The sequence below is a fragment of the Plectropomus leopardus genome, chromosome 6, assembly GCF_026936395.1.
Source record: "Plectropomus leopardus strain MGB_pleo_1.0 chromosome 6, ASM2693639v1, whole genome shotgun sequence".
In the NCBI taxonomy this organism is placed as follows: domain Eukaryota; kingdom Metazoa; phylum Chordata; class Actinopteri; order Perciformes; family Serranidae; genus Plectropomus; species Plectropomus leopardus.
The window spans coordinates 11418893-11441031 of record NC_142181.1 but is presented as its reverse complement, the minus strand read 5'-3'; the positions used below and the strand labels follow the sequence as shown (position 1 = coordinate 11441031).

Below are 22139 nucleotides of genomic sequence, written 5' to 3'. Positions count from 1 at the left end.
GATACACAAACAGCTGCAAAAAACAAAAGTCCCATTGTTTTTTGCAGGTGTTTGTGTATCCCATTATTTTTAACATTCTGCAAGGCAGCTCCTGTATCTGTGGTGATGCAGAGGGCCACATCACAGTCCTGACACTTCAGAGAGGGCCCTGATTCTCCTGCCTGCTCTGCCTGCAGTGAACAAGGAGTTTACATCCATATGAAGCCCTGCTGCTTGTTAGACTGTCTCCTGATTTACCCTTGTCTCATTATTATTATTATTATTATTATTATTATTGTTATTGTTATTGTTGTTGTTATTAGTATTATTATAGGGGCTACCAGAGTTTATTCTAATGCACTAGTCGCCACCAATAACACAGAGCGATAGATAGAGCAGGATTAGGCCAATCACAGTGCAGTTTGCTTCGGATGACGTATGGCATACGTAAGCGGATACAAAGCGTCGTATCGTCCTCCGATTGGTGGACAGGACCAAAACAAACTTTTGAACTCTCGAAAGGAACTATGGGAAACCAATATGGCGTTTAGCATCGATGCTAGTGTACTTTTATCATCGAAATATGGATAAAATATGGACGAAAGAAACATAATATCGGATCCATCATTACGTATTTATTAAACAAGGTCCCGTTAAAACACCCGAATTCCCAGGCTGGATACTGAGGCCTCTGAAAGAGCTACGATGCATCGGATAATTCCCTCGGGAGCTTTCGCTAACGAAAGAAGTAAGACGATCCGACAAACGGTCTGAAATTATTAAGACTTTTCTAAATGATAAACATTTTAGAGGGTTAAGAATCGATGTTTAGGGTTTTTGAATCGATTCCCCCCACCCCTATTTACAATAAAAACGAATATATTTCTTTCAAAATTAAGAGTTTGAAATATAACAAACTCAAACACAAAACGTTGCTTAATGCCTTTAGCAAAAGTTTAATCAAAACTGAACCTTTCTACATTATAAACAGCGTTTTATTCGGCAGCTTTTTAAAAAAAATAGTTCAGTGTAAATTTAAACACCAAATGAATGACTTAAAATAGCTCCTTGAGGTTTTACAAAGTAAAAGTTTCTACCATGCTGACACTTTCTTTGCATGTATAGCTCTGCCTTCTCTGGTGTCGGTTGAGTGTAATACGCACACTTATTCGTAAATTAATTTTATTGGCGATCATGAAAATAAAACACTGATGCAGATAATTGGTAAAATGCTAAATATCAGCCCCGATTATCGGTCGACACCTACTAAAAGCTGCTTTATGCGCTCACTGTGTGTCTCCTTTCCTGCAGCTGACATGCACCCTGCATCACTGTCATTTTGTTTTGCATCTTCAACACCTCGGCAGCACACACGCTACACATTCATGCACTGCTTCAACTACTGATCCAACCACTCTGTTTGGTTACGATGGACAGGGCTGAGGAGCTTTAGCTCTGTTGTGCTCATCTCTGACTTCATCCTTACACATATTCTAGTGCATGTGTTTGTGTTTTTGTATTCTGGGTTTGTGACTTTGAACACTTTGTCTTGTCTCATGTTAATTTTGAGCCTGATATGACTAAAGATGCTTTGGTTCATGGCTTCATGGCTTTTGAAGGAGAGGAAGTGGCATATTTGTAGTGAGGAAGTTGTTACCTTAAGTGTTGTATCATCATCTTGGTCAAACAGCTATAGTATTAACACTCCAGTTTACTGTGTGCTTTGTTTTTGGTTGAGATTTGTTGATGTAGGTAGGTTTCATCTGCATATGTGCATCTTGGGACAGTTTGTTTGGCTAGTGAGGCTTTGGTTTAAAGCAACCTCTGGCCTGCTGCTTTGGTCAGCATTTCGGTTACTGTTTGCATTTGGTAGCTGTGATTTTGTAAAGGCAGAATGTCATAAGCTATGCTTTGTGATGCTTCAGGCCACTTTTTTGGAAAGTTGTGATGAGGTTTGGTTTCACCTTGCTCGTTTTCTCAGCTTTACATCGCTTCTCTGGATCCCGGTTTGCTGGTTGGGGGATTAGAGCTGGCAAGATGGATGATGGTAGTTAGACGTTTAGGACACTGGTTACATGGGAGTATTTTTTTTTGCAGCATTGTCATTCTAGTGTAATGTGGACACTTGTGAAAATGGTATATGTTTAATTTGGCAGAATGTGACACACACTGCATTGTTTTCTTTGGTTTTGCACCTTCAGCACCTCTGCAGCAAACATAACACACATCTGTGCACTGCTTTCATAGCTGATATTATTGTTCTACCAACTCTTTTTTTTGTTAACCTTAGTTTGTTTAACTTAATCTCTTGCATGGACTCCCTTTCTGCTTGTCACATTCCCTAAGCTGTTTTTTTAATACACTGGGATTCCTCAAACAGCCCAAAATATTAGCTAACCAAAGAGCCTGTCCAGTGCGTTTCCCTATTTTCAGTCAAATGCATGCTGGGAAAGGCTCTGACTCGAGTAGAGAGTCGGGAACAAATGCTTGAAGTCACTTATCTCATAACCTGTTTTTGTGGTTTCCTTTGTTATCTTGCAGAACAGCCAAAGACTTTAAGATGATGAGGGGCATGAGGAAAAAACTCAACCCTCGTAATTCTGTGAGTGACCCCCACCCCCCCACAACATATTCTATACGTACAAGTATATTTTCCTGCAAATATTTCCCTCAATATGTATGTAATCAGTAAAGATTTAAAATTAATAGTTAAATGTAAAATATTTCTATTCTCTTTTAGCTCGACTACAATCCAATTTACTCAAATGTAGTGTTATTTGTATGATATGATATCACATGTCAATAAAATACTCCTGCTGGTGTTTTATAGGAGCTCATGCCATGGGATCATCCATACCTCAGTGGTGTCTTGCGTGCTGAAAGGTGAGTAGTTGGTATCTTATGAAGCCTTATTTTTCAGCCAGCTGTCATTTGATAAAGTCATCCCGATCAGTATCTTTGTGATTTTCTTTTTTACTTGTTTGTAATTCCATATTCCACTGAGGTGTAATGTTGTTATAGAGTCTCAGCTCATCTTCAGGTGTCAGATGTCACAAAAGGTGTTAAGGGAGAAGCATGGGAGTTTTTCTTCTCTCATCCAGGACAATGTGATCTGGGATAATCTCCTGCCTCAACCTGTTGTTTTTATTTTTTCAGTGTTTGGAGCATTTTGGTCCAAGCATTTTTTGTTGTCCTCCACACAAGTTGCCATTTAGGCCCAGTGCACTTTGCAGCTTTTTAAACATTTGACAGTTCTGTTTGACACGTGACTACATTACTGTAGTCCTTAACATAAAGACCTCTGGCTGTGATGTGTTGTTGTGATGGTGTTCTTACTCTTTCCCCTCATGTGATTTTGATGCTGAAAACCTACGCTCCATATGATAAATGATATTTTGCTTTATTCCATCCAAATTTAAAGAATCTTGTTCACTGTTATAGTACTACTAATTGATAAATAAAAATAGAGTGTATTATGCATCAGTATCTCTCCATGATTGTCCCACATTAATGTGACAATATACTACAGAGCACATATTCTCAAGCAACACAGTTAAAGGTAAAGTGTGAAGCAATTGTTGTTACTGTTTGTAAACTGTTTCGCCAGTGAAACTGAAAGCAAACTGCTTGGTGTTCTGCCTCGTTATATACGTGTGTATTTTGGCGCTGTGTCTTGGATATGTGCTGCTCGCGGTCTGGCACCTGGTTGCTACCTCCTGACTCTACCTGCGTGCTCTGCAGAAACCTCCCAGACATAAATTTGCATTTCCTAGGATAACAAAGGCATGACTTGCCCTACTCTCCTTGTGATTGGCTAGTGCTTGTTGCCATCATTGGTTTGGATGGTTAGGTTTAGGCAAGAGGAGTGGAATTGGTTAGAGTAAGAATGTCAGGGTAGGACAATCTGAAGCAGAACAAGGCGGATCGTGCCTTTGCCATCATATGAAGTGTATATTCACATGCTGGACACAGCAAAATAAGAAAACAGGGAGTGAGAAGGTTCTCTGCAGATGAAAACACCACCACACACTGGTAGTGAGTCATAAGTGATTGGGAGGCATTATTTATGCGTGAGTCTACACAGTGTTTTGGAGAAATATTGTACCTTTAAACCTTTGATCTGAGAGAGTTTGTAACTCATTTGTGGAGGAAATGCCAAACATTTGGTGTTTCCAGCCTTCCAAAATGAGAAAAGTTGCTGTTTTTTTCTGTTTTAACTTTGTAAATGGAAGATTTTTTTGACTGTTCTCTGGACAAGAGGAATGAATGGAAGACATCTGGAAGAAATAATCAATCTGATTATTTTTTCTCCAATTCAATAAGAAATAGTTGCAGTCCTCACCAACAGCTGCCTTTTATATAGTAACAGTTTCAAGCTGTTTTGATTTCATTTTAGAAACACTTGTTTTTTTTGCCTTTTATTAGATATATCCATTAGAGAGATAACAGGAAATGAGGGAAGAGAGAGATGGGGAACAACATGCACCAGAGGTCCCAGAGACAGTGCAGTTCATAGATCTTAGGCTGACAGGACGCCCTGTTTCTGAAACTTGTTTTTCATTTTAAACTCATTTATACAGTGAACATCTTTGGTATTCTCAGTCTTAAAACTCAAGCTGCTATATTTTTTAGTGGTTAGCCCCACTGAATGTCTCTAACATTTATAGATACCACTGTTCTTAATGAGCTGCACTTTTCCTCCCCAGCACTCACCAGAGACTAATAACATGGTGAGCCAAATCTTCCAGAGAAGTTTTAAATAAATCTTTATTGCAGACATTATGGATCCCTCATGTGTCCTTTGGATTTAAGCGGCCAACACATTGTGTGCGTGTCTTTAACCATGTGTTGGTGACTGTTCCCAGGACCTCTGAGGAGATGTGGATCTGTTCGCTTGTCCTCCCCTCTGTCATGCTGCCACAGATTTCTAGTCTTCTCCTGTTTGTGGTTTTAGGCTCTGCTCGTTGGCAGGAGCTTCCTAAAGAAATTTAGGATGCAAGTCTGATTGCATTAAAAAGCGATTTTCCCTGAGCGGCTTCTGTTTTCTGCAACACTCAAGTTTACACACGCACACACACAGAGCCAACAACTCTGTCACAAAACACCACCAGGCACTATCTCATGCTTTTTTTCTCAAGCACTCAATCAATCACTTTCTCTTTATCTCTACTCATCCTTCAGGGACCTTTTGAACTGGAAAATGCTCAAACCATAGTGAAATGACGTACTGAGTGTGTGTGTGTGTGTGTGTGGTAAACGGAGCTGTGCTCAGCAGCAGTCTGTTATACGTCACTGATAATACACTAGATGTGGTGTTCAAGCCAAACAAGCGTTTTGGTTTGACGGTCTTTATCTGAAGTGCCTCATAGCAGCATGAATACATGGAGGGGTGGCCCTCTGCTCGCCCTCAGCTCTGGCAGTTTTGTGGTTTTGTCTGACTGGTTAATATCAGAAATGCATTATGGTCAGGGGGAGTTTTCGCCAGACTTATTAAAGAAATGATGTGCTCGGTTTAAATAGGGGGGTCCTTGTCCAAGCGGCAGCCTTTGAAAATGAAGCCAACACGGAAGTGCCAAAAACTGCAGTTCATCGAATAGCCACTCAAGGCTGGCTTCAAACATAATCTGACAATAATGTTAATATGATGTTTATTATTCTACAAAAGAGATCACTACAGTTAGGTGGGAAAAAAGTGGACATCGATGTTGATATGGTATCAGTATTGGTTATCAGCCAAATTAGTTATTTTTTATGTTGGCATATAAGCAAAAAATACAGTATTGTGTATCCCTCATAAAACTGCAGAAACTTGAGACTTTAAAACAGTCAACAGACCAATGGTTGATGTCTCTGTGGCCATTATTTTTCCACAGCATGTCATTGTCATGCTTGTGTATAGCTTGTCCTTTAAATAATTGTGTATGTTAATAAGGTTGGCTATAAGGCCTTTTGCAATATTTGGCTATCTGGTTGTGTTTTAAATAGTATGACATTCCCCGGTTCACTGCCAGACACGGACCAATCTCGAGTAATATCAGACTTTTAATAATAAAAATAATGTTTTGCTCATTGCAGGTACAACATAGAGCCCAGTCTGTACAGTCCGTATTTGTCTCTGGGCGCCTGTATGGAAGGTTTGAACAACCTGTTCTCTCAGCTGTATGGTGTGTCCCTCATGTCCGAACACCCCAGTGCTGGAGAGGTCTGGAGCGAGGATGTCCGCAAACTGGTAAATCTTACTAATAGTGCAAAATGTCTGGGATTGTGTTGGCTCAATGCCTCTTTCTAATATGTTGAAGTCTGCTTTATGTCCAACATTAAACCAAAGATTTTTCTTTTACCATGTGGTAGCAAGGGTCTGTTTCTCAAAGATCAAAGTTTTTCAGGACTTAGTGTGTGTGTGTGTGTGTGTGTGTGTGTGTGTGTGTGTGTGTGTGTGTGTGTGTGTGTGTGTGTGTGTGTGTTTAATGTTTCTTTATGTCTATGTCTGTTTCCAGGCTGTGGTACATGAGACAGAGGGATTACTGGGATACATCTACTGTGACTTTTTCCACCGGCAAGATAAACCTCATCAGGTGTGCATATAAACAGGCGCTCATCTATGCAATATTTTCATGTTTTTTTTATGTTAGTTTCTGCTTTGAAAGTAGATCTCTCTATATATATTAAGTTTTTTTTTTCTTTTCAGTTCAGGTTTCAGATCCAATATTCTCTATTGGCATAATACAATAAAAGTCCATGTTACTGTCATACTCCAGTGAGTTGATAACACTGTAACACCATGGGTAATAATGAACTTTATTTTTATTGTGCTTTAGAGAACAACATCGAATAGTACACACCATCATGATAAGACAGCAAAAACATTAATAAAAAACAATATTACAACAACAAACACAACAATAAGTTGTATGTAATAAGAAATAAGATTCATCAAAAGAGGGATAGAAACTAGACTAACAACTGATTCACTGTAAAAAAATAAAGCCTTCCTGTAAAAGTAGGTTTTGTGGAGTGATTTAAAAGCAGATTTCGCCAACCTAACGTCCTTGGGTAGGGAGTTTCACAGCTGCTAAGCTCTAACAGAAAAAGGCTGGTTTCTTTTATTAATATACTAAGAAATAATGATCATTTGGTGCCAGAAAAGAAAAGTCATAGTTGGAATCATTGACCTGCACTTGTGTTATTTTCTTACTTGAATCAAAATATGCATCTACATTATCTTTTTCTATCTGTCTTTCTTTCGCTGCCTAACACCTCCTCCTCCTCCTCCCAGGACTGTCACTTCACCATCCGAGGCGGCCGCTGGTGCCAGGAAACGGGTCAGTACCAGCTGCCCGTTGTGGTGCTGATGCTGAGTCTGCCCCACCCGACCAAGAGCGCCCCCACCCTGCTCACTCCGGGCATGATGGAAAACCTCTTCCATGAGATGGGACACGCCATGCACTCCATGCTGGGACGCACTCGCTACCAGCATGTGACAGGTGAGGTGTGAGCACAGACCGAGTGCTCTAACCACAAGATTCACTTGAGTTTAAATCAACATAGAAAATACAAATATCTAAGTGAGACATAACGAAGGAGGACTGTAACACATCATCACCAGGAGGTGTTCTCAAACCAGAGGATTTAGCAAATGTTTGACATTTTATGAGCTTTGTATCTTTAACTGATAGCTATGCGCTTCCCAAATGTCACACTGTAGAATTAAATTGTTGAATATGGAGCTAGAGGTTATTCATTACAGTGTGGGGAATTGAAAAAAGAGGGTTAATCCACTTTCTAAGTGTGAGCCCTGAGGAGAGCTTTAGATTATCCCTGGCTACCAAAGTTGTCATCCGATACTGTTTCAGTTGTCAGATAAAGTTGCTGGATATCTTCTCCAGTAATTCCAGATCCCTAAAGTATTTATTTTACACTACTAATGGCATGCATTAACTCAACTCGGGGCTGTTTCATTAATGGAAACCATGTTTACATCTGTTGAGACATGCTACGTAATTTACAATTGTGTCTGAAATCTCACAACAGTTGCATTAGCAGTAACTCAATGCCATCTTATTCACTTCTCCAAATCTCTTTTTATATCAGATGTGGTATTTGATTACGTTTAAACAACTGTGGATGGTTAAAATGACGCACAGTACCAGTCACATTGCAGTTGTGTATCACGTCAGTCCTGTCTGGTTTGGTCAGACCTTACTTTGTTTTAATTTTTGTGTTCTTATATCAAAGCTGTGACATCTCTCCTCCAGGAACCAGATGTGCGACTGACTTCGCTGAAGTCCCATCAATCCTCATGGAGTACTTTGCCACAGACTATAGAGTCATTAGCCAGTTTGCACGCCATTATGAAACTGGACAGGTATGCCAAAAACTTCACAATAAAGACCAGTGTGAAATACTAAAAAGAGGTGAAAAACCAAATGGTTGAAGATAAATAATTTCTAGAAGACTGTGTCACGTTGGCTGTTGTGCTGATGATGCAGCTGACTTCAGCTTGGATGAGATGAAAATGACGTCTGATTTATTCTGTCTGTCATTGTGTGCTCAGCCGCTGCCTGAGAGTATGGTGAACCGTCTGTCTGAATCGAAGAAGGTGTGTGGAGCCGCAGACACCCAGCTGCAGGTACAATGACTAACCTCACACACACATCCCTTACAATTATATCTAAGTGCGTTTCAGTTTTACAAGAACACACAGCTGCAGAAAAGCTGAGTGTTGTGTGATGAACAATCTGTCAAGTACAAAAGCCTCCAGTCCTTTAATGTGACGTACCATAAACCTTTATCAGAACCTTGTTGTTATAGGGGTTACTTAAGCTTCTCTCTTATCAACATGGTATTGAAACCAAAACTGAGTTTGTCAGATATTGTAAGTTAAATAGTTAAACCATATTACTTTTTTTTCCTTGTCTAAGTCTGCACATTTTGAGCTTATCTGTCTTTTAGCTGGATTAACAAACAGGTATTACACAGTCCTAAACTTCTTTAGATCTATTATTCATGGTAAAGAAATTTCGGCTCTGCGGTGATAATAAATACATTGCCCCCTTTTTCTACAGAGACCTCTACCACTGCAGAGAAGTACTGTGCTGTATTAATTCTCTTTTCGTATTAAAGGGGACCTATTGCACTTTTTACTTAATTGGGTTTCTACTGAAACATGCTAACATGCTTTATTGTTCAAAAATCACTTTATTTCTTCATATAATCTATTAAAAAAAACATCTGTATTCACCTTCTGTCTGAGATGATCAATTTTAGCACTTGTCTTTTTAAGCCCCCTTCACAAAAAAGCCAGTTCTGCTAGGATTGGTCAGCATTTTCAGTGTCTCTTAACCATCATTGCAGCCAGGAATGACTGTAACGAAGAATATGGGTTCGTTCTGGCATGAAAATCACAAATAAAAGCTTCTAAACTAAGATCTTCACAACTGGACATGTTTAAGCAGGAATATTATCCAAGATTGGAAAGAAAGTAACATCATTGGCAACCAAGGTTGCATGTTTCCCTGATTTTAGTATGCAGCTTCATGTAGCGGTGTACGTAATGTAAGCAGTAGTACTAGAGCAGCCAGAGTGGATGACCACATGAAGAACTCCATCGCAAGTTGACGTCAGCTTGTCTCAAAGGTTGAAAATATTGGAAAAGGAGTCTTTGGAACAGTCTCAAGCCTGAGGTTTTTGCATACGGGGATTACTTTTACAAAGTTTTACCCCATGATTTGATAAGTTTTGCCATGTTTGATATTAATAGGCAACATAATAACATTATATAAATGATAGAAAATGAAGAGCAGAAGCTGAAGTATCATGAATGTATGAAGAGACCTTGATACAGCGTTAGAGGCAGGACCCCATTTATTCTGATAATAGTTGCTTAGTGGCGCATGAAGCTAACAAAGCTCCATTTCTGTAGTATGAAACTGGTCCATTGTGGCACAGTACATTCTGGTAGCACCAATTTTGTGAGCATTCGCATCTTAACACTGCATAGACTGCCTAGGTTTATGAAAAGACCATCTTTGCAGCAGTGAAATATTTCAGTTTGTATAGCAGTACTGATTTTCTGGGATTTTTTTTTTCCTGGACAGATTTTCTATGCCGTCTTGGACCAGATCTACCACAGCAAACCTCAGGACCGCTCCACCACAGACATCCTGAAGGAAATGCAGCAGAAATTCTACGGCTTGCCTTATACGCCCAATACGGTACATCCCACCTTGTCTTTGTGCTTTTTAACACCAACCAGCTTGTCTCTTTGATACTGTGTCTTTATGTCGCTTACAGTCTTTTGAGGTTTGAAAATTTGTGGAAAGTTTTGTTCGTGACTCCCTGAAGACCCTCCTCTCACTGCTCAGTTGATCACAGCACAGAAAATACATAAGCTTGACTGAAAAGACCTTTTAGCTTTCTATACTCTCTCTCCTTCTTTCCTTTCTCTCTGGTTTTATATCTTTTACCCAGGCACAGCAGCGTTTAAGGGATTAAAGCCTTTTTTTTGAAGCCCTGCTAAAATAACAAAGCAGAGGTTTACTTTGAAAGAGCTCTCCCTGGGGGCAATATTTGAAACTCTTCCTCCCGTTCCTTTAATGAAAAAAGCTCCCTATTTCCCCGACTTTCGCAGCTGTGGGCGAGGGGATGAGGCCAGGAGGGAGAAGGGAATCAAACGCACAGTCATAATTTAGCCAGGAATGGCCTTCATAGAGCATTTACTCTGGGCTGTAATTATGTGGGGTGCCATCAGGAATAGAGATTACAAAACTGCTGTATTTTCTCCCAAACGTCAGTGTCCCGGCCAGCGTTTGTCCTCCCACTCCTCTGCTTGCGCCCTGCTTTGTAGCTCCCTCTCCAGAGGTTGTGGTTTATGTTATATAGTTTCCCACTGTCGCAATCGTTCCTCTTCAACTTTTCAAACCACACTGAAAGCTCTAACAGACACTTTTCCTCTGTGTGCACAGCTAACCACAGCAGGATTGTTTTCCTCATTTGAACTCCACAGAAACTGAAGATGATTGCAGTTTCTTGAATTGGATTGGAGCAAGTGAAAACAGATTTGTTTAGATTTTTCACTGACGGACTCTACTTAAACTTGTTTCTTTTTCAAATTTGCCCTGTGTGTGTGTGTGTGTGTGTGTGTGTGTGTGTGTGTGTGTGTGTGTGTGTGTGTGTGTGTGTGTGTGTCTCTCTCTCTCTTCACCCATCCTCATGGAAACACGGCTCAGGGAAAGTTTCCACAGCAAAGCGAACATTTGAGTGGCTAATAGGTTACGGAGAGCCACAGATTATAAACATTAGGGTGACGCTGACATGTGTATAGTTTACAGAGCAGGGCTATCATTTCCCGCTGTGTGCAGGGAGAGAGGATCAGCTGCGACTAACACAGACCACATGCTTACCCTTGAGCCGAAGATAATATTTGGAAATAAATGGCAGAAAGCAAGATGTTCTGCTTGCTGTGTTGACATTTCTGTAATCTGCGATTCTTGGCTTGAATGCTTCAGGACCAAACGGTCCCTTTTTTTTCTTTTTTTAAATGAGGAGTGTTTTTGATGCACACTCAAGCACATGTAATCCAAAGTATCCTACAAAAATGTGGAAATGCACCTTAGCACCACGAGCAAAACTCCACAAGTTGAGTTTAGAAAGAACAAAAAGTCTTTTATCTCACTTACAAGAGCAACAAAGTGAAAAGCCTGTGCTGACTTTGTCTCCTTTGTATGTATGGATCAAAAGGATATCTTGTTGACATGTCACCCACTTGCAGCCTTACAAAAGTCGACATTAATCATTTGATGTGAAGTGAAGGGATTGGAGGCAAAGAGGAGCTCGGAAGTCTGAAAATCATTTTCGTGGCACATTTTGACGAGTGTTTAAAGTGTCCTGTCAAAGACTCAAACAGCACACGAAATTGTGCTTTAATAGCTGCTCATCTGTTTCCAGGATATCAGCGGCCATAAACCACAGAGGAAATGCACTGGAGTACAAAAGTCTTTAATAAAAGGCTGGCTCTCCCAAGTTTAAGTTAAAATTAAAACAGAAAGCACAAAACTGTTTTTTTTTGTTTTTTGCATTTTCACCTTTAATACCTGGATTTATTTTGTATGTGTCAGAATTTGTAATTTTTTTGGCAGTGTGCGAACTAACTCCAGACAGCTAAAACAGGCCTCTGATCTTCATGACGGCGAGGCACGACACGACCGAGGCATTGTATCACCGCTGCGCCCAGCTGACAAAGCAAACTCAGTCAACTTTAGCTTGCCTTTGGTTTCCTGAGCCAGAACTCCTCTCAGGAGAGGTTTCTACTCTTATTAAAGTCACTGCAGCCCAGAGGAGACTCGTCAGCTTGACACTTTGGAGCTTAAGCATTTTTAATGCTGTTGGATCAAAGATGAGCAGCCCCCAGTTTAAGCTCTCAAACAGCTGTTTCAAACTTTATTACACCTTGTCATCCAGTAGCATCATTTTGGAGGTATTTTCTTGAAAGTAATATACAATTTATAAGTTTTTCTTTTGTTCAATAATTTTTTGTGATGCTGTTTCTACTTGTCCACTATGCAGTACTTTTAGTTTCCTGGTCTTTCATTATAAGGACTAAAAATAAAATAGACTAGAACAGTACATTTTTATCAGAATTATGGCATAATAATTTCAGTGATTATGATTTCACAGTATCACCCTGTACATAATCAAACCAAAACTGTTGAAACAGACTTTTGATATTATTTTTATAATGGCATTAATATTATCTCCTAAAGCATACAGTGCCTTATAAAATATGTACTCAAGTTTATCTTGAAAATTAGATCAAACTCTCAATGAAGCCTACCAGATTGAAGCTGGCATGGTCAATATGTCTTTATTACCAATGGACTGTGTAATTTGAAAAGAGAAGAGAGTCAGCTTAATGGCCTATTTTAACATCTTTTAATTCATTGTTTTGATTTTATAGACCATAACTTTACTGTTTTGGTTCACTTTTATCGCTCTCTTTGGCTCGGTTTTCAGAGAAGGCTCCACAAACCAACTGTTCGACAACTGCTCAGCGCCAGACTGCAGAAGGTTTGCGATTAGCAGAGCCAGTTATTTTTGGTCAGGAGATTAAAAAATGGATGATAAATAAATGCAGAGTAAATGTTGGACACGACTTAAAATAAAAGCTAATGTTACTTCATATCTATTAGAAGTGTAAATAAGCAACTGTTTGCTGCCAAGTTCGCCATAACTTTATAAGGTGAAAATAAGTCAATGTCATGATGACAGTTTGTTTCTGCTACCCTCAAATGACCAAAAAAATCATTCAAAATGTGGGAATAAATACAGTCTAATGCTGAATAAATGCATTGTTTTGGGCAGCGGAGATTAAAGTCACTTTAATTACCAGAGTTTATAAAATGAACAAGGATTTTCACTGAGGCACAGAGATAACTTGTGTGCATAAATTGCAGAGATCCTTTTGATTCAGTCAATTATTTCAGTTGCAGTTGGAGCATAAATCATTAAGACGTTTAATTTTTGTTGTGGAGTTGGAGGGAGGCATCTGCAGTCTGTTATGGTGATGTTAACTATGGCAGCTGCTGTCTTTTTTAACTGGCTGAATGTTTGAGTGTTTGCCAGCTGAATTCCCCCAGAGTCCTCGTTTGCAAAGATCATAAAAGAGCTCCTCTTTATAGATATGGAGAAGGGCCCCCGCAGGCAACTGCAGGGAGAACAGAGGAGAGCAGAAGGGGGCTTTCTACCATTTAGGAATTTCCATGTTTTGTCCTTTAAAGGAGGAGCTGGCATGTTGTAATTTAGTGTTTAGTTATTGGAGGTAAAGGTATATTTATTCCCACCTCTATAATATCATAAATACAATAGACACAGCTTAAAAGATGAAAAAAAGTGGTTGACATATTTGTCAGCAGAGATTTAATAGTTTTATGATTCATTTTTTGCCATTGATATCTACTTCCGTTCAGTTGCAGTGCCAAACCAGAAGGCTGACACGTACAAATTTGGAAATTTATGAAGGTGTTTTATTGCCAAGTTGAAGTTTTCCTTGTGGTTAATATCCATAGCCTTACTTTGTGCTTTTCACTGAAATAGTTAGCCGCAGTCATGGAGCAGCTTCTCTCAACAGGTTTTTACGAGCAGAAACGTTTAACGCTGTGATATTCTCCCTCTGCCACACTGCTCCCTCACCACACACACTGTAGCCAAAAAAACCTGTAAGAGTTTTTCATTTTGTCAAAATGTATGTAGAGTGTCATGAGATATGTGCATTTATGTGCGTCTTATTTATTTTGGAGCTGGAGTTCAGCTGTTGTTGCTCCTGTCAATGAGTTTGTTCTGTCACAAATAGTCTGGTGAACCTGTTGACGGCCAGATTATTTTAAGATGCCCTGTCTTCTCCTTCAGGTGAGGGTGATAATGTTCTTTTCTTTTCCACCATAGGCATGGCAGCTTAGATTCAGCCACCTGATCGGCTATGGGGCCAAATACTACTCCTACCTCATGTCCAGGGCCGTGGCCTCCATGGTGTGGAAACAGTGCTTCGTTCAGGATCCTCTAGACAGGTGAGACAGTTGCTAAGAGCAAAAAAATAAATAAATAAATAAATAAATGACAGACCATCACACTGAGCCGGCAGAAACACAAACAAGGGAAAAGGTTCAACTCAACATAAGATGAGCTTTAATTGAGCATTTGCTATCCAGCACATGTTTGCGTATGAGGTGAGGGAGGTTTTTGGCTAAGAGAACTTAGTGATCCTCCTTTTCATAGCACAAAAATATAACGTGCAACTGACGTAGATTATTTTCTAGTTTTCCAATATTTCTACGAAGGGTGGTTGGGCGAGTGGCTCAGATATCCGGAGGGAGCTCGGAGTAGAGCCGATGCTCCTTCGCGTTGAAAGGAGCAGGTTGAGGTGGTTCAGGGATCTGATTAGGATGCCTCCTGGGCGCCTCCCGTTAGAGGTGTTGTGGACAAGCGCAACTGGTAGGAGGCCTTGGGGCAGACCCAGGCTGGAGGGAGTATATATCTCGTCTGGTCTGACAACATCTTGGAGTCTCCCAGGAGAAGCTGGAAAGTGTTGCTGGGGAGAGGGACATGTGGAGTGTTTTGCTCAGCCTGCTGACCCCACGACCCGGCCCCGGATAAGTGGGTGAAAAAGGATGGATGAATAATACTGGCATATCCCTCATGTCTTAATCAGAAAATATGATACATTCAGAAAGAGGCCTATCTGAATGGAATATGCTGTTTACATGACCCGTATCAAATTCAAAATATTGTCAAAAACAGAGTAATAAAGAATATTAGTGTGAATGTAAACATAGCCAATGAAGTCTCCAACAGCAGAGCTGTAAGGTCATGAGGTTCACCGAAGTGTGTTTTACAGTTCAGAAAAGTTATTAGTTCAGCTCCTGCGCTTGAGTTTCCACAGAGATATGTTTTGATTAACTCGCAGTCTTCACTCTCTTTTCATCCACTTATAGCCTTGTGTTCATGGTGCGAGTCACACATGATGTAAAGCACAGCGTAAACCTGTTTTGCGTTTTCAGCGCTGAAACAGATGTCTCCTGACAGGCCACCTTCCCCTGGATACTGTTTAAGTCTCTGCTTCCTGATGTTGAACATGACATTAATATGAAACTCACGCCGACTTGGCAGGTGTCTGCTGTAATTCACAGACACACACTAGCATCCAGAGCCACCCGTTTCACAAGTGTTTGCCCCTGGACAAAGCACAAAGGCTTTGTTTTGAAAAATGAAGCTCTGCCATGCCTTCATCGAGATGAGCCCTGCAGCGTTTTCCTCCTGCTTCTCTTTTCTTTCCCTTTGCTGTTTTTTTGTCTTCATGTCTTCTCTGTCCCTCCGAGATTGTTTTAGTTCCACCTGCACTTGTCAGATCTCTGTTTCCTGTCACCTGTCTGTTGTGAACAGGCAGCTTAGAAAACTTGGCCCTGGGCTCCGAGTGGCCGCGGCAGAGAATACAGGTGTTTGTAACTTTATCTCTTTCTCCTCTGTCTCTGTCTCTCCTGTGCTCTCTGTCTCTTTGTCAGGGACATGGGTGAGCGTTATCGTCGGGAGATGCTGGCCCACGGAGGAGCCAAGGAGCCCATGCTGATGGTGGAAGGTAACTTGCCATGCCCAACTTTTTTTTTCTCCCAAAATTCTGGAATAATCTTTTCATATTTGCCTATTAAATTCAAGAAAGCACTTTTTACAATGTGTCATTTAAAATGTTTCGGCACACTTAAGAACTGTACCTCTAGGCCTGAGTTCGCCACTATTTTGTTTGCATTCAGCTGACCTTTTGACCCTAAAGCCTTCAGGCAGCAGTCATCCCACCTCGTACGGGACACCGCCACCCCTCGGGCAGATTTAGCTTATTTGGATCATAGTACACAGTTTTAGGATTCCCCAGAGTTCATCTCCAGGTTTCCTTCAGTTTAGTAATTAAAATGTCAGTCCATTATCTCCCAGTAGCACCAGTAAATTGGTTAAGTGTAGTTACTGATAAGTAATGCTCTTGAATTTGTTTTGACAGCCTGAAAAGTCAACTGCTCTTGAATTTTTTTCAGCTGTTTCATGTGAGGCAGAAAAAAGTCCTTGAAAAAAAATGTGTCAGTGGGAAAGTGTCCAAACATAAAATGTTAGATAATGAAAGTAACTAATAATGTTTCCACAATACTGGAATTTCTGTCTTTGATACAAAACCTTATAAAATATCAGTATTTGATACAGTTTTTGTTGGAAAAATTGACATTGAGAGCATAGAAAATTGACTTAAAAGATAAATATAACAAGGCTATAACATAACGATTTAACTTGGTTAGTAGAGAACAGCAGAATGACTGTAGTAAACGTTAACTATAAGAGAGAGAAAAAAAATCAGTATTGCCAAAAATGAGTATTGAAACCGTTTCAAATATTCAGAATTAGGGATGTCGTGAACATATAGAAACATTCCCACCTGCAGTGCAGAGTGACCTGGGGCTATTCTACACCTTATTATGGAGCAGCTATGACTCAGAAAGTGGAGCGGGTCGTCCTCCAATCGGAACGTTGGTGGTTCGATTCCCGGCTCCTCCAGTCTGCATGTTGAAGTCTTCTTGGGCAAGATAGTGAACCCCAAATTGCTTGTGAATGTGTAAGAAAGTTTTAAAACCGAGGTGGCACCTTGTACGGTAGCCATGGCCAGCAGCGTATGAATGTCTGTGTGAATGGATGAATGTGACAGTGATGAAACAACTAGAAAAGCACTATACAAGTGCAGGTCCATTTGCCATTTATTCATAATCCATAAATTGTAATTTTTTGACCGTACTAGTCATAAGTAAATAATTATATGTCCGTTTTTTTGTTTTGCTACTTATTAGTACCACTTTTACGCATTTAACAAGGTTTCTTTATTTTGTGATCAAGTTGTTAAAATGAAATGGTATATAGAAGATTACACAGGATGAAGAAGCTACATAAAAACAGAATGTATTACATGTACCATTGTAGTAATCGCTACTGATTGATCATCCTTCCTGAGGGAAACTGGGTTCAAATAGGGATTTTTATTGTATGAGAGACTGACACAGTTTCTTGATGTCCATTACAGTCCTTTAATCTCAGCCGTAAAATTTTAGCTCAGGTTTGTCATCCGACAGAAGCAGCTGTTAGTCTGTTAGTCATGCTGTGGTTTTTTCAGGTGTTCACAGCTGCTGCTCTTGTGGTTTGGTTCCCTCCTTGCTCGAGTTCCCGCAGTAGCACCTATTTACCAATTTAACATAACTCCCAAGGGTTCTTACCGTTGTTTATAAGAGCTTTGTCAACACAGACACGACCAGTCCTGCTGTGGTGTGAATTCTTGACTCAGGTCTCTCTAGCAACCAAACACTTTTTTTTTTTTAGGATAGACAAAATCCAGAAGGCAGGAAAGACAGACATTGGTGATTATGGGTTTGAGCCCTAAAAACTGCTGACTGTGCAGGGCTGAAACACAGACTGGTGCTTTCCACTTTGCATTTCATCAACATTTTTCAGCCATCCTAGAAGCATGGCTCTAGAGATGGCTGTGTTGGTCGGTTGGTCCACCATTTTGGTCCACACTGAAGTATTGTTGTGAAATGTAACATTCTCCTCAGGATCAATTTTAATAACTTTTGTTGTCCTCTAATTTTCAAATCAGTTTGTGTGATAGTTTGTTTTATGAACAAATACAGTGGAAACCATTTTTATGGATCAAAAAGCGTGGGAGATTTCTATACAAATGCTGTATTGTAAAAACTATTTCTCCATTATGCCTAAATAAGAATATATGGCTTCCACTAAAAAGACATAACCTGAAGTTTTATGGTACAAACTTAGACAAACAAGACTGTGACTGTTTAGCCATGCTAGCGGCTTGGTGAGCCTGTAATTGGGCTAAAGCTAAATGCTAACATCAGCATGCCAATATGCTTTTAATGGTAACGGTATCTATAAATATACATTATCGATAAAATTAAGGATTGATTAATCGATTAATTGTTATTTGAAAAAACATACAAACTTTGCTTATTTCAAACAATACCAACTACATTTAATCTTCAGTCAAAGCTCACTGCAACATATTGCATATATTTTGACAGTATTTCATAGCTTATCAATTATTCGATTAAATTCAAATTATCAATTTAATTCTTAATGACCGATGAATTGATCATCGGTTAATTGTTATCATCCCAATATATATATTTATGTGTGTGTGTGTGTGTGTCTGTATATATGTACAGTGTATATGTATATATATGAATATGACTAACATGCTATATTAAGATTCTGAATATGTTAGGAAACATACCTGTAATGTTATCATTACCATTATAAGCATATTAGGATGCTGATGTTCATTGACATTCAGCCCAATTACAGGCTCACCAAGCCACTAGCATGGCTAAACAGTTGCATTCTTTTTTGTCTTCTTTTGTACCATAAAACTTCAGGTTATGACTTTTTAGTGAAAGCTATATTTACTTATTTAGACATAATGGAGAAAACAAACTACTTCCTCCTGTTGCCCTCTTCTCTTCCTCCGCCCATCACTTCCTCCTCCTCTCCTTGTGCAGGCACTGTGGCATGTCTGGACAGGACAATGGGAGAGAAGGTGAGAGGAGAGGGAGCAGTAAGATCAGGTGACACTTGGGAGTGTACTGTAAATCTCTCCCTCAGGGTCACCTCCTCCCTTCTCCATCAGATTGTCCTTTTGACAGCTCCAACTAAGGCTGCACCCAGCCTCTGAAATTACACCCCCCAACAGATCGGATCCTTGTTATTAGATCTTCTGTCCAATTAACTGTTGTTGGAGTGACAATATTTGCTTTTATGGCGTCCTTTGAAGTGAATGCTGCTCTAATTATAGGCCAAGGCCTTGTGTGCAGAATAGTTATCAGGGTCATATTGATCCCTCTGGCTGTCTTTCTCAGCCATAAGTCTTCTTACAGGTCTCAAGACTCTAAAAATGTCTGCTTGGGGAATCAAATTTACCCCCAACAATTTTATTTTATAACACAAGATGTAGATCAAGTTAAAAGAGCTTTTAAATGGTTAGATGTTAGTTCCAGTCCCACATTTTTGGCAGTTTCTTCTCAGTCCTCTCTGTGCACCTGCATTCATGATAATCATCTGAAACCCATTTTTCTTTCTTTTTTTTATCATAATAAAATCTAGTCCAGGGTCTGTAGAAACACTCAAAAGGAGATAAAATGTACCCATATTTTAAAAGAGACTCATCCAGCCACCTCGCCATTTTGATGGCTTTATACGTGTATATCCTCATAATTTACTTTTACGTCATAAAAGCCATAGTCAAAGTTATAACAGTACATCAGCGCATGTGCTGAAACATTTAGTCTCTATTCACTATGAGGTTGAGAGGTTCATTGCAACCATCATGAATTCCTAACGGGGAATGGAAAAAGATTTTGCAAAAGAAGGGCACTTTTATATCTAAAGCAGTTTTTAGGTTAGAGGAGAGCAGACGACTAGACACAGTATCCAGATCCAACCCATTACACATAATCCTTTTAAACAAAGACGCTTGTAAATGAAGGTGTGTAACATTTCCCCTTTGGCAAGGTGGTAGAGGGGGCACAAGGGCACACAGGGAACCGGAGCAGGTCCAGCAAGGCTAATCAGAGGCCAGTCTTTATCTGCATGGCTCCCCCTGCGTGAGTGGATGTTTCCCAGGAAAAATGGTGTTGAAATGTAAGCCCAGGCAGTAAATCCAGATCAGCAACATCGGGACAGAGTGAGTCAGAGAAAAAGTGAGAGTAAGAGAGAAGAAAAAGGAGAGAAAGAGTGAAAGGTGATCAACTGACTGAACCGAAGCTCAGATCCTGCCACAGAGAGGGCTTTCATGACCCAGACTGTTCCCATAGCCCCGAATGCAGAGCACAGAAAATGGATCTACTCCGACTTGGTAGCCGAGTTCTTTGTCCGGAGGCAGTGTGGTTGAATAGTTCCTATGACTGCTTGCATAGTTGCTAATAAACCCCAAGAGCATGGTGGTCTGTGCAGTCCCAGAGCACATTTGTGACAAAGATGTATAGTTCCTTCTGAATGAGAGGAGGGGAACTTCACACAACAAAGATGTAAAGCTGCAAAATGCATAATTTATAGCCTTTGGTTAAAAACACATGATTTGTGATGAAAATGATTTTACTGTGCTCCAGACAGCACATGTTCAGAGGGAGGTGTCTCCTTGTATCCTTGATTTACTGATAGTCGTCTCACTATGAAGCGCCACAGCACTATGAAGAAAAAAGTAATATAAGTCCTGAAAAGTGCAAGACATACTTGTCATCATTGGAGACACAGATGGCAATTTATTGTAGCTTTTGTGTGGTGAAAGGCTAACCACATTTAGATAAATGTGTCAGTTGCAGAAATAGATGAAAGTGTGTCTCTGGGCTGGAAAAGTATCTTGAGTTTTCATAAGAAAAGACTCATGCTGCGTTAACTTTTTAAAACTGTAATTACGCACTTCAGCTGCCCGTACAAAGTATGTACTGTTGCATTGAGTATGCATACTGCTTTATCATAACATTGCACCTTGAAGTTTGACCGTCTTGCTAATATATGCATCACACTCCCTAGCACGAAATTCAAAGTAAACAGAAAAAGTGTGTGATTTGGAACTCTTAATGTTATCACTTAATGATACCTTGCTCTCTCTTTGGCTAAAAAATGCCATTTGCCCAGCTCACCAGAGATGGGGGTCAACCCAGAGAGCCATTTTAAGAACTGCATACATGAGATTGTTTGTGATTGATTGATTGAGAGATCAGTAATTTAGGCTTCTGTCAGCTCTGGGTGAGCTTTTACCTCTCTTCAGCTCAAGCATTATGACTTGTGAAGTATAAAATGCGACCAGTTGCCGTAGGTTATCCTGGTATTTTTTTACACACTGCTTTTGACATACTATATATTTGGTATTTTGCAGGTCGTTGCAGATATGTAGTCCTAAACTGAAGTATTGCACATATTGAAGTTTTGACCTGATGATGAAGCTGGATGAAAAGTCAGAGGATCACCAAAGTTATTACAGTTGATTTTGAGGAAGGCATGAATGTCTGAATTAAATTTTGTGGCAATCCATACAAAAGTTTTTGAAATGTCACACAAATATGAACATCATTGTTGCGCTAGAGAATATGTCAGGATCACCAGATAATTAGGGTTCATCCTCTTAAAACCGTGAATATTAAAATCTCATGGAAATCCAAGAGTAAGGTAGCAAACCAACCAACGGACCAGCATCACTAGAATGATCCTTCTTATGTGGTTAAAAATCCTACCCTAAACATTTCTTTAAAATATTTTAGATCCAAGGTACATACATTTCTGAAACTGTGAATATATTAAGTTGCATGATTCTGATTGTGAATTTTAATTAATTTCATGGTGTTTAGGCTGGGAGCGTTTTCTTACAGTAAGAGATTGGTTTACTGAGTTTTGTAGGGTTTATCTTCAATAACATTGCAGGTTTCTCTTCTTTTGGTAAGGCACTTACTTGACAAAGAGCCGTTCAGTGTTTGTCATCACCCTTGTTTTGCTTGCTTTCTGGGCCTGTCTTAAGTATTGTTTGTAGAAAAGCTTCCTGAACTTCAAAGGAGTAATTACAGAGGCAGTGAGCT

General features: G+C 39.8%; 1 protein-coding gene across 1 annotated transcript in view; it reads left to right on the top strand.

The window, feature by feature from the left end:
• LOC121943405 (mitochondrial intermediate peptidase-like) overlaps positions 1-22139 on the top strand; it is a 38391-nt gene that overhangs the window by 7388 nt on the left and 8864 nt on the right. The window contains exons 9-18 of the mRNA XM_088078724.1: positions 2521-2581; positions 2810-2862; positions 6055-6208; positions 6477-6554; positions 7256-7463; positions 8235-8344; positions 8534-8608; positions 10077-10193; positions 14419-14540; positions 16032-16105. Of these exons, the coding sequence (XP_087934850.1) occupies positions 2521-2581; positions 2810-2862; positions 6055-6208; positions 6477-6554; positions 7256-7463; positions 8235-8344; positions 8534-8608; positions 10077-10193; positions 14419-14540; positions 16032-16105 (1052 nt within the window). The remainder of the gene's footprint in view (positions 1-2520; positions 2582-2809; positions 2863-6054; positions 6209-6476; positions 6555-7255; positions 7464-8234; positions 8345-8533; positions 8609-10076; positions 10194-14418; positions 14541-16031; positions 16106-22139) is intronic.